The 12,919-nt window shown below is 46.7% G+C and overlaps 3 protein-coding genes across 3 annotated transcripts; all 3 read right to left on the bottom strand.

Moving 5' to 3' along the window:
• Positions 1–4,714: 4,714 nt before the first annotated feature.
• Positions 4,715–5,092, bottom strand: F5J12DRAFT_707689 (uncharacterized protein; the record flags this gene model as incomplete). Its single annotated transcript, XM_051740586.1, has 1 exon — positions 4,715–5,092. A coding segment is annotated over one exon (378 nt), but the record flags the coding sequence as incomplete, so codon positions are not given.
• Positions 5,093–7,735: 2,643 nt separating this feature from the next.
• F5J12DRAFT_707014 (uncharacterized protein) lies at positions 7,736–7,993 on the bottom strand (the record flags this gene model as incomplete). Its single annotated transcript, XM_051740580.1, has 1 exon — positions 7,736–7,993. A coding segment is annotated over one exon (258 nt), but the record flags the coding sequence as incomplete, so codon positions are not given.
• Positions 7,994–8,125: 132 nt separating this feature from the next.
• F5J12DRAFT_898198 (uncharacterized protein) lies at positions 8,126–9,073 on the bottom strand (the record flags this gene model as incomplete). Its single annotated transcript, XM_051748099.1, has 1 exon — positions 8,126–9,073. The coding sequence occupies one exon, from the start codon at positions 9,071–9,073 to the stop codon at positions 8,126–8,128; it is 948 nt and encodes a 315-aa protein (XP_051594822.1).
• Between the last annotated feature and the right edge of the window lie 3,846 nt (positions 9,074–12,919).

Raw genomic sequence — 12,919 nt, 5'->3', positions numbered from 1 at the left:
TGTGAATGTGTGCTTGCAAAAAAATTGGCACAGGCCACCCTCCTGCCAGGGAAAATTTGCTTATCTGGCTGCAAATTTCCCAGTGATGGTCATCAGGGGGCTGATCTTTGCTAGCTCAGCTTTGAGTGTTTTGTTGAACTTCTTCCAGTCAACATCCCTGAAGTTGAAGGATGGGGGGGTTGATGATGGAGTGAGGGACATGTCTAGCAGTGTACATATTGGGAGATGGTCAGTGTTGGGACTGTGGTCCTCCAGGCTAGTGTCACACTTAATTAGGTCCACTAGCATTGATTCCATGCAAAAGATGCTGTCTGGATGCATACATTTCCCTGAAGAGGAGGACTGGACTTGGGCATTGCCTGGACCATACTGTAGTCTGCTACCAGCTCCAACAGCTTTTGTGCTGATGCGATTTCTGAGGCCATGAAGAGGTGACGGTTGTGTTCTTCATCCCACATCAGGTGATGTCTGTTATGCCCATGTCAGGGGTCTTTCCTTTTTCAACTTCTTGTGGTCATGTGCATCATGTGCCTTGTCACATCTCTCATAATCGTCACCATCCTAGGGGCTCATATGCTGCAAGGCTCCTTCAGATCTCCTGTTGTCAGGGTATTTCCAATACCTGTTGAGACCACACCTCCTGGTTGATGTGGTGTCCCACCACCCTTGCTGATGGATGACTTGTTTACTTCTTGTTCTGGTGACTTGTCTTTGACTCATTTATATTGCTCACATGTTGTACAACAGTTCCAGTGTCTGGCTCTTTGCTGCACATTGATTGCACAGCCAGTATAGCCTTTGTCCCCTTGTCTACCCCCATCATATGACACCATATGACTCTTTCTCATTTATGTATTTGTCTGATTGTCTTGTTGATCACTGCAGATACACATCATGATGCATCGCATCATGACTGGTATGGTACTCATACTTAGGGGTATATAAACTCACATACTTTACCTTGTATCCTCAGTTTTTCGGGATTTTCCAGGTGACAGGTGGAGGAGACTGTTCCTGTGCATTCTGCAAGTCTGCCAGAAAATCAGCCTGCATAGTAAAAGCTTGCAACTCAGCTAACTTCCTTCTCTTTTGCCCTCATTCCCTTCTCTGTGTGATCTCAAAAGAACTCACCAGAAGGAGCAAACCTCTGTCAGGCCTCAGAGATAACTGAGCCATAGGGGTTACAACATGTTCGGCCCATAGACTCCCCCTCATGCAGTTTGTGCCTATTCCATTTGAAGAAGTCACTGTGCTTGGGCATAACAAAATTGAATAACTCTATGCAGCTTTTGGGACTCGTCGACCTCTTCACAACAGTCTACTCATCCCTGGTTACTGAACTTCAACAACCCAATCCTCTCACATGCACAAGGCTCATTGGTCTCCCTCAGAGTAAAGACTAACTTGCTTTCCTCTGCTTCCTTGTGTACCAAGATTGAGAAGCACCCCTCTACCCTCAATCAAATCTACCACTCTACAGGCAGCCATCAGGCTTTAATAGATTGCCTCCCTAGAGTCAGTGCTTGTGTCTCCCCATGCATAAAGTCACTCACGCAAACCTATCTACCACACTGACAGGTGTCTTTCGAGAAATAAATCCTCCCTCAGCCTTTGTTGTCACTATTCATAAAAGTGTCTAACCTGCAGAAATCAAAGCCTCCAGTCCCTCCTCATCCTAATCCACTTGGGCTCAGAAGAAATCCTCCTCTACTGCCCATCCCACTATGAAGACTCAGTCCTTTGGTGACCACAACAAATCCCCAGTTATCTTATCTATCCCAGTTTAGGGACCTGCCTGGGAAAATTTGCTTGTCTGGTTGCAAATTTCCCAGTGCTAAGTGACTTGACACACTTTACAATGGATTTTGCACTTTACAACCTGTTCCCAATGCAAATTTCCCACTTTTCATTAGCTAAGAGCATAGACAAATATGCAGGACATGAACAGAGTTCCTTGGCACTGTCCAAATAAACAAAGTGAGTCAGGATGTATCATAGTCCATCAGAGATGGGGGCAGAACACCTGTGTCATAGCAACCTGCACTGCCAGCAATCCAAGCTGTCCACAGAGAGTGGTCATGCCAAGAACAATGACAAGTATGAGCAATGCAATGAGGCATGTGACACACATGACTAAGTAAAGACAAAAAAGGAAAGACCCCTGACAAGGTCATAACATCACCCTTCCCCCCTCTATGGTCCTCAGACCCTTGAGGATGAAGCACAGGTGTTAAAAGTGGCAGAGGAAAGGGGTTGATGAGTAGTATAAACCTGGAAACAGGTGTGTGAGGAGACCAGAGGCAATGGAGACAGCAGTTCCTCGAGGGATGGTGTATATTTGGAACTGCATCCATTCCAGCATGACCAATGCCCCAGGTAGTGGCATTGAAATCAAGTGTGGGGGTGCAGGACAGGGGTCTGTCCCCCAAGGCAGAAGCAAAGTTGATCTTCAGGGATGGGGAGGAAGGGAGCTGAAGGGAGAGGTGCAGTGGTGTGGATGGCATTATGATAGTCATTGTTGATACCACCCCATGTAGTGTCCTGTAAAAGTACCTCCCAGGCAGAGGTGGAACTCCCATTCCTGGCTGGAGACCAACCTGTTTAAACAGGGTCAGGTTGTCAACCTACTCTACTGGGGCAGTCCACTCCACTTCCACTTTCTTCTCAACTTCCTTCTTGATGATGGGTTCTTCAGGCTTCTTTTTGATGCAATCTAGGATATGAGAAGCTGGGGGAGCTAGGAATTCTCCAATCTGTCAATCAAGAAGGTGGTGATGAGCACCACCCATTACCACTTCTAAAACCTCCAAATAGCCCCTTTCCAACATATTGATCATGATCACCTCTGAGAGAGGTGTGGTTCCTTGCAGCTTTCTGGTGCAAATTTTGGAGATACACTGTCTGATCACATCTGATGCTCTGTAGATTTCAGACAGCACCCCAAAATACTCAACCTGTTCTGATGAGCACCCATCAATGTTGTCCCCTTTGTTGAAGATGTCAAGTGCCCTAGCAATGTCCAGGTAGTCACTTTCTGCAATTGGTAATCATGGCTTGTCATCCTGGGCAGCTGTGATGGTGGCAAGGAGGTTGAGAGTGGCATACTGTCCACCAGCAGAGTAGGTTGAGGAGGCAGTACAAGGCTCATTGGGGGCATCAGACAAGGTTCCTCAATGATTGGCATCATGGTCAGGCTTCTCTTCATCCTTTCCCTTTCCCTTCAACTTACTGGCTCCACTTGGGGAGCCTCTGGGCCTTGGGGCTGGTACTCAATGAACTGAGAAGCCCTGGTGTGGATGTGGTCAGAGAGGGTGGGTGACAGGGGGCAAGGGTATGTCCCACTGTGACATGAGGGATGTGGTGTCTGACTCAGGAAGGTGGGTGTCAGACAATGGGAGAGGGGATGAACTATAGATGGTGATGGGGGGCACAAGTAACTCAGGCCAGTCTGCTGCAGGGTCATAAAGGGATTCATTTGGGAGGTCAGCATAGTCATTTTTGGTGTTGACAGAGTGGGAAGAGTCCATGGAATGGGTGTCTTTAATTTTGAAGGTGTCAAGCAAGCTTGTACTGGTCAAGGGCTTCAGAGGCATGGTCTTTTATGTGCTTTTTGGGTTCCCATGCATCCTAGGGTGTTGAATAGTGCATGTCACATGTGGTTGTATGATGGGCATTCATATAAGTAGTGATGTACCATTTCTCTGCTGTTGTAGTTGCATTGTAGACATTTGGGAGTGACACTTTTCTTGATGTGGTGGAGGTGTTGATTCAGTGGCATGTGGCCCAACCTCAGCTGGGTGAGGACACCTGTGTGTTTTTTCGTCAGATGTCCTACTAAGTTCATGAACAATGGGGAAGGGAGATTGCTATCTATTCTACTGAGGTGAGGGTGTCTTGGGGACTTGCACCAGTTGGATTTCCAGATGTTTGTGAGCTTCTTGTTGTTGTGTTGTGTCAGGGTGGATAGGCTTGCTGGTAGTGTACAATGCAACGAGAGTGGGAGGTGCTTGGTAGTAGTTGATTTTGACTGATCTTGTGTGGCAATTTTTGCCTCAGCATCTGTGAGTTCATTACCCAGTATACCTGCATGACCCACTATCCAGTGTAGGGTGATGTCCCCTCTTCCTAGGTGTTCATCCTTTGCTAGTCATCTGAACATTTTTCTGAAACACAAGGCAAGATGATGTCCTGGTTTAGATAGCATGTTCTCACCCACTCTGATGATGGCCTGATTATCAACAAAGATGGAAGCTGGGAAAATGACATCTCTTGTTGTGTGGAGTAGGTGGGCCACAAGCATTATGGCTACTACTTCAGCTTTGTACATGGTGTGTGTCCTTGCTGGGCTGAGATGGTATTGCATTGTAGTGATGTGGCACAACTTGATGTATATGGCAGCAGCCACACCTACCTTGCCATTGATAAGCGAGCCATCAGTGTAAACTTTTGTTGGGTTGCAATTCCCAAGGTGTAATGTGATAGCTTCCTCTTTGTTTGATGCAATGGATGTGTGGAATGGGGGGGTTGCACTGGGGTGATACATGCATGGGTAGATGGTTTTGACTTCTGATGGGGTGATGTGGAATGTGTGGGAGAGATGGTGCAGAGCCAAGTGGTGTTGTCAAACATAGTATTTGGCTGTGTGGAAGATGTGGGGGTGTAGTGGGTGATTCTCTGGCAGGGCAGACATATGCGAGTATGCCATGTAGAGCACTTTCTGTATAGCGAGTGCTGCTGGTAGGAAGTGGGTGTGGACATCTAGCAAGTCTGTAGGTGACCTCCTCATAGCTCCTGGGATGGCTATTGCCACTGCATGTAGTGTCTGGGCCAGCTTCCTGGCCACTCCTTTCAAACCTGGTATGGGTGAGTCAGTGGAGGAGTCATACATTGGGCGCAGCCAGACACTGGCTGCATATAGTGTTTTGGGTGGTGTGACTGCTTGGTAGAGTTGGCATGTCATCTTGGCTGGCATTCCCCAGGATGTGGCCATTAGGCATTGAAGCAGTACTGAGTATGCTGCACCCCTGGCCACAGTCTTTATGGTCTGTTCCTTCCAGTGAAGTTCCTGGTCCACTACTACCACAAGGAACCTGTGCAAGGCAGACAGGTGGATCGTGTGTCCTCTGATGATGAGGGGAGGACATTCCTTGTTTTTGTTTCTTGAGAAATTGATGAGGGCAAACTTCAACATCTCGAATCTGGAGTTGTGACTGTGTGACCAGTTGAAGCCTCCATTTTGTCTTTGCATCATGTTGTTCAGTGTCGCATGAGTCTCATGGAAGTCTTTCCAAGTAGCAAGGAAGCTGGTGTCATCAATGAAGGCTAGCATGAGTTCCTTCTTGGAGGTTGCTACCTCAATGAGGTCAGCATTGTATATGATGTATAACACCATTGATAGTGGGTCACCCTGTCCAATGCCATTAGTGATGTCATGCCAGTCAGAGACATGGTCATTGAAGCATAACCATGTTTTCCTGCCTGTGAGTAGGTGCTGGGTGAACTTGACGATGGCAGTGGGTAGTCTTCTTTTCCTCATGTTGTGGATGAGGTGGTTGGATACCATGTTGGGGAATGCCCCTTCTATGTCAAGGAAAAGTGCCAAGACAACTTCCTTCCTCCTCCAAGCATTCTTGATCATTGATTCTAGGAGGTGTAAAGAGTCAGTTGTGGATCTTCCTGGGTGGCCTCCAAAGTGTGTTTTTGGGAGGAGATTGTGTTGCTTGAGTGTGTATGACATGCATTCTGCTATGATGGCAGTGAGCAGTGTTGCCATTGTGTTGAGGAGTGCAATGGGTCTGTAGGCCTTGGGGGTGGAGTAGTCTGTTTTCCCTGGTTTGCAGAGTATAACTGTAGTTGATTCCCTCCAAGGGTCATAGTATGTTTGCAGGGTGAACACAGCATTGTATAGCAGGAGGAGATAGTCAGCAAGGATGGGTGATCTCTGAAAGATGACATTAGTGATCTTGTCCAGGCCAGGTGCTTTGTAGGGGCTTAGTCTCTTTATTGCTTTATGCAGCTCCTCCATTGCTATGGGGGGCCAGCCCTCGACCAGGGCTGGGTAGTCATTGTCTTCTGGTGTGACGGAGTAGGGGTGAGGGGGTGGGAATAGGGCTTGGGTGAGCATGTTGCTGTGTCTGTCTTTTGTAGTTAGTGTAGGCACATGGGCTTTACCTCCATCCCTGGTGGGATTGGTGATGTACTTGTTCGCAACCCAAATGTCACTGTTGGTGGCATTGTCCAGCCACTTGGTCCAGTGATCCTTTTTAGCTTGGATTATGGCATTTGCATAGCAATTTCTGAGGTTCTTGCTGTTCAGATGGCAGGGGTGATCCAGCAGCACTCTGAACCTGTGCGATAGGCGGTCTAGCCTGTTGACCTGTTGGCATAGGAGGGTCAGTTCTCATGCTCACCATCTTTTCTTGTGAGGGTGGGGTCATGTTCTCAGTACATAGTCCTGTACTGTGTTCACCATTGCTCTTTCCAATTGCCATGCTGCTCTCTGGAACTCCTCCTTGGTGGCTAACACTCTGGGGTCAGGGATCATGGATAGCTCATATGCCAGCCTTGTCTTGAAGGCTTCCCAGTCGATGTCTTTGTAGTTGCAGGACAGGATTTCTGTGGCCTTTGATGTGGACAACTCTATCTGTGTCTGTATGGGGAGGTGGTCAGTCTTGGGACCATGGTTTGCTGGGTCTTTTTTGCATCCCAGGACCAAGTCTGCCATGTGGGCTGCACAGAAGATGTTGTCTGGCCTTGTCCAGTTACCAGAGCTGGCTGACTGGAGGGTGGGCATGTCCTTGGGAAGGCTCTGTACTAACTCGAAGTCAGCCAGGAGGTCAAGCAGAGTCTGTGCAGATTTCAGGGCTGCATTGGTGGAGAGGTGGCTGTTGTGGTGGTCTTTGTCCCAGAGGGGGTGGTGCCTGTTGAAGTCTCCAAGGAGGATTATGTGATCAACAGCCAATGGGCAGATGGTTCATATGTTTTGCTCCAGGAATGTGCAGAGCACTTCAATTGTCCTGTCATGAGTACAGTCGTTGTATACATTGATTAAGGTGCAGCTGCTGTGATTGCCACTCAGCTTTGTTACTACCACATCTGAGGATGGGAAGGGTATCTGTCTCCATCCATTAGTGTTGGTCCTCATGTTGATCAGAGTTACCACTTGTGACCTTTCACCCTTTTCAAATTTGTGAGTTGGGTAGACCACCCTCCATTTTGTGGTTGCTTTTGTGTTTCTGAGCCAGTCTATTGTGGGCTCCTGGATTGCTAGAATGTCCCAAGTGTTAGCGATGAAGTCATTAAGTAAAGAGAATTGGGCTGTTAGTGATGTGTTAAGGTTTTGCTGCCATATGTTTAGTCTGATGTCATTGGTTACTTGTTGTTCAGTCATGGGGGAACATGATTTTGGGGGGTGTGTTCTCTGTCACTGCATTTGGGTCTGGGGGAGGGAGGAGGTTGGAGGCTGGGAACATGGGAATGGGAGTGTGCTGAGATGACTCCTGGCATCCTGTATTTGGGGTGCCTCTTCCCCTGCCCCTGTGACGAGTTCCTCAAGATGGCAGGGCATGGGTTCTGGTATTGCTGTATGCTGTCATTTCCATGAGAGTGAGTTGACAGGTGGGCTGTGAAGGGGGGTGACTTTTGCCAGGCTGGGTAGTTGTGGGAGGGGGTGATGATAGGATGATGGGGCAATTGGGCTTCGGTGGTAGAAGGACCTGGGTAGTTCCAAGGTGGGGAAGTATGGCATAGCATTATCAGGGGTCCTGCTGTCGAGGTCTGCACATTTCCTGACAAATTCTGGGCATTCCTGGTCAGAGCTGGCATGGTCTGGAGTGTCGCAAGCCACACAGTAGTACATCTTGCAGGACTTGCATTTCGATGTTCTGTGTTTGGCTCCACATGTTCCACAGGTGTTGTGGTTGGCCTTGCAGTCCTTGGCAAAGTGGCTGAATTTCTGGCATTTGAGGCAATGGATGGGCTCTCTCTTGTCCTTGCATGGTCTGAGTCAGTCATGATCAACATATAGGCCTTCTCGCAGAATCTGGTTTGCTGATTCTGGGGAGTTGAGCCTGAAAAGGGTGTGAGCATAGCACTGTCATGTGTCTCTGTGGTGAGGAGGCTTGATCTACTTTGCTTCTTTGATACTTCCTACTGGTATGTCACTTTCTTTTTCTATTTCAGCGAGGGCCTCCCTGGAATCCAGCTGCTTGGTTATGGGGACAAAAGGGATCATGACATTGTATGATCTTTCCCAGATGGTGGTGTCTTCCATGGTCTCAAGGAAGGTGGTCTTCCCCTGGGGGTCCAGGAGCCATTTGGCTGCTTCAGTTGAGTTGAGTTCTAGCACTAGGCTGCTGTTGCACAGCCAGGATTGTGACTTGAGTTTGACTGGTGGGCTCTCATCCATTCCTAGCATGTTGAGTGCTTCCTTGATCATGGTGATCAGAGTGTCTTTGGTTGAGTTCTGCTGAGTGTGGGGGTTGTTTGCATTGAGATCAATGAGGATCTTTCTTTCTTTGAGGGCCAAGTGTGTGCAAGCTAGGTCTGATGGGAGAGGATTAGCATGTTTTTCTGGCAGGGGGTTGGTGCTTAGCAGAGCGCCCTTGTATGAGCTGGTTGGAGGTGGGGATGCAGTCAGTGTGGTGGCAGTCATCGCAAGGGTTTCTGAGGCCTCTGGGACCTTGGCCACTTGCAGGGCTATGGCTGATATCACAGAGGATACTAGCATCTTGCTGACTTCTTGGATTATTTTGTTCAATTGCTCTGACATATGATGCTCCCAAAGGAGGAAGGCTGTGGCAGTGATGCCATTTGTTTGTAACATGTGGAACACCATGTTTGATAGGTGTTTTGGGGTCATTGGCTGACCTACCCCCATGAGGAGAAGGCTGTCTAAGTATTCTCTTGCAGAGGTGGTGTCAACTATTTTTTCATTCAGGAATGACATGATTTCCAAGGGAGTGAGGGTCTGTTGAGACACCCTGGTGGTGGGGGAGGGTGGTGAGGATGGTGAGTGCCTTGTGGGCTGTGACAGTGCTATAGCTCTAGTAGCTAGGCAGTCATTTTGGGCCATTTTTGTATGGAATTGTCTAGTGCTTCTATTTTACATCATCTAGGCCTATGACAGGCTCTGTGTACCACTGAGGACTATGAACTTTGATGAACCTGAGCTGCTTTTTGCAGATTTTTTCAGGGTCCTTTTCAGGGTGCCAGGTGGAGCAGAGTCAAGAAGCATCCTTTCCCTTCCATATGTTGCCAACTCTGTAATCTATCATAGAGGGGCCCCTCTTTATGTTTTGACCCTATAAAGCATATGATGAATGGCCCCATCCATATATTGTGACCCTCTTCATGATATGTACAATAGGCAGGCCCATCCATGTCTTATAGTAGCTCAGCATACTTACTTGGTCATGGGCCTGTCTATATGTTGCAGCATCCTTACCCTCCACAGGCCCTCCCATATGTTATGGCATTGCACTTATGGGCCTGTACATATGTTGCTCTCACTATAGCCCCTCAGGCCTGGCCATGTGTCATGGCTAATCTATTTAGATGTGCCCATCTTGGGGTCTATATAAGTGTTGGCATTTTGGTGGGCAGGCTACCTATATGTTGTGACTAAATGGGCTACATGGGGTCAACTGACAACTTGAGAATCACTTTGACTTCAACAAAGTCACCATCACAGATTTTGGTAGATACTTGGCAGGGATGATGAGAATGCCTTGTCTGTCATGCATGCCTGGTGTAGCAACCTTTGCATCAATGAGTCCACTATATGTTTTCAAAAGACCTGCATAGCAACTATGAGGATCAGGCAAGTTGCAGATCCTTGTCATGACCATACATTGGAATAAGCCTCTAACACCTACTCTGCCCTCTTCAGACATGTTCCTGCACTTCTCTGCCCTCTTCTGATACATTCCCATGCTCCTCTGACCCTTCTGACACATCTCCACACCTCTCTGAGGTCTGCTGTCCATGCTCCAACCAACTCTGCTCAACTCTGCCCTCAGGCTGGTCATGTGGAGGAGGTACTGCTTACTTCACCAGAATGTTTCCAGTTTTTTGTGCATTTTCGATGACTGTTTTCCACTGTGTACAGGTATCATTGCAATGTAGTGGAGGGTTTGTCTGTCAATTGTAGATGCAGCAATTCCAGTATAGGCTGCTTTGACTGACAAATTCTGCACACCTCAAGACCGAAAATTTTGCATGATTGTCTGAATTGTCTTTGATTTGCCAATGCCTGCTTCACCAGGAATGATCATTCGCAATTGTGGTGGATTGAGGCCTGAGAGGTATTGTTATAAATGCCAGTCAACAATGTCATATGCATGCTGTTGATTGTCCAACAGCTCAGTGACTGGTACAGATTTGAGAACATTGATGTTCCCTGTCAACCCTGTGAGTAAGCTCACATCTCCATGGTCGCCTTCCATGAGAGCTCTACTGAGGTTGCTAATGCTATTCTTGACATTCATCATATCATCGACAGTCTGTGGCATTTGTGCATCTGGCATGGCTGTCAACACTATGGCCATGGTGTGCATTGACTTCAACCACCTCAAGAGTTGAGGGTCTTCCCCCTGTGTGATAGGATAGCTGCTTGCACTCCTGACAGTGTAAAGAGACCATGTGTCAGACCTATGGTAATTGCCTCATCAGCATGCCTCTCTTCATTTTGTGATAGTTGATTGCATTTGAATTCTATAAGGTCAGCATGTGTTAACAGAATAAGCATTTCTTCCATAGGCTCATTGCTGCCATCATCTAATGGAAGTTTGTCTGTAGGCACCCAGGCAATGTGGCTGGCAGACATTGATGCCTCCATTGAGGTTGTGTTGCACACCAATCTTGATTTATAATAGAACTGAATGCCTGACAAAATTTGCCTATGGGAAGGGTGCATCTGCACCATGAAAGACTGAAACTCCTGACTCCAGGTTGCAGCATCACCCTTCAGATCCTGTCCCTTTTGCCACAGTTTCAACAGTGCCAGCATAGATGTGCAGTAGAAGTTGTCTCCAGTGTTGGTTCATGGAAACCAAGGTCCTGCAATTTGAGGTAAGGTGTTGTGACCCTTAGCATGAAAAACATGTTGATGGCTGTCTGCTCTAGGATGTCCATCCATGTAATGTGATTGCACATGAATGGGGCAGCCTTGTTTAGTTGTTGATCCCTCTGTCTGTTCATGAGCAGGTTGCATTGTATAAGTTTCATCCCATGTGTCAATCACAAAAGCCAAAAGACCACATTTATCCATTTCTGGTCCATGAAAGACATAGTCCTCAAGTTGTGAACATGTATAAATGTCACCCCTTTTATTGGCATGAAGTGTGACCATCTTGCTCTCATCCTTCATAAATTCATTAACAATATTGAGGACTTGAACAGAAAGTGTACTTACAGTGGCTCAAAAAACTGTCCACATGTTTGTATGTTTTACATTAGTTATGACCAAATGCAATAACCCCTAACCATAGCCCTAAACCATGAGTGTATGAAATAAGGTACTTACTCCTGGCTTTCTATTGGTCCATGAATCAAGTGATTTGGATAGGAATTGATAAAATAGCAGCCATTTGAAAATGTCATGTCATGTGGACAGTTTTTTGACTTAAAGTTTTGATTACATAGTTTTGAGTTTAACAAAGTTTAAAATGCTGTGAGGTGCTTACTGATGCTTACATGGTATATCACATGGTCTATTTAATGATTTGTCATCATACAAACAATGCCAAACAATGAATTGGGTCCATCAAGGCTCCCTCTTCTACCCCAACTCATGAAACCATCCTCCCAGTCCATCTGGGCCATTTTCTCAGAGTAATCCCCATAAATATTGGTGCCCACTACAGTAATGTCATCAGGGTATATGTCCAATACAATCAAACCCTTAAAAAATCTGCTTTCAGTCATCCCTGTGCTGTTTCCCCCACCCACACCTGACATGTTCTGCAACTAATCAGTACTGAGAATGCTGGAAATGCCATGGAGGTCAATCCAGCACATCAGGAAATGATGAACAAACAAAACACCTTTTAACCAGTGCATCTTCACCACAGTGCAACTAGTTTCAATGCTGGGGTGAGACAAAACATTCCTGTGCACTTCAGGTGGCATGGGAAGCATGGCTAGACTGTGCTCTCAGCTGACTGTGGATGACTGAGAATGGGTGATTTGGTTATATAAGACCATAGGTAATACTCAGGGCTAGATGGAGTGATGGAATCTCCCTCCTAATAGTTCAGTGGACTATCCCCCCCAGGGCACCTGGACTGTAATGAAGAGTTTTAGTCCACCCTAGCCCTCAACCCAGCACCCCTGAGGTGGAAACCCACCAGATAAGATGTGATTGGATTGTTGGTCATGTTTTACAGTGCCAGATTAACCATCATGGCTTTTTCAGCATTCTCAGTACTGATTAGTTGCAGCACATGTCAGGTATGGGTGGGGGAAACAGCACAGGGATGACTGAAAGCAGATTTTTTAAGGGTTTGATTGTATTGGACATATACCCTGATGACATTACTGTAGTGGGCACCAATATTTATGGGGATTACTCTGAGAAAATGGCCCAGATGGACTGGGAGGATGGTTTCATGAGTTGGGGTAGAAGAGGGAGCCTTGATGGACCCAATTCATTGGTTGGCATTGTTTGTATGATGACAAATCATTAAATAGACCATGTGATATACCATGTAAGCATCAGTAAGCACCTCACAGCATTTTAAACTTTGTTAAACTCAAAACTATGTAATCAAAGCTTTAAGTCAAAAAACTGTCCAAATGACATGACATTTTCAAATGGCTGCTATTTTATCAATTCCTATCCAAATCACTTGATTCATGGACCAATAGAAAGCCAGGAGTAAGTACCTTATTTCATACACTCATGGTTTAGGGCTATGGT

Source organism: Pisolithus orientalis (genome assembly GCF_024613125.1).
Source record: "Pisolithus orientalis strain OTSU chromosome Unknown F5J12scaffold_71, whole genome shotgun sequence".
Lineage (NCBI taxonomy): Eukaryota > Fungi > Basidiomycota > Agaricomycetes > Boletales > Pisolithaceae > Pisolithus > Pisolithus orientalis.
This window is presented reverse-complemented; position numbering and strand designations above follow the sequence as displayed.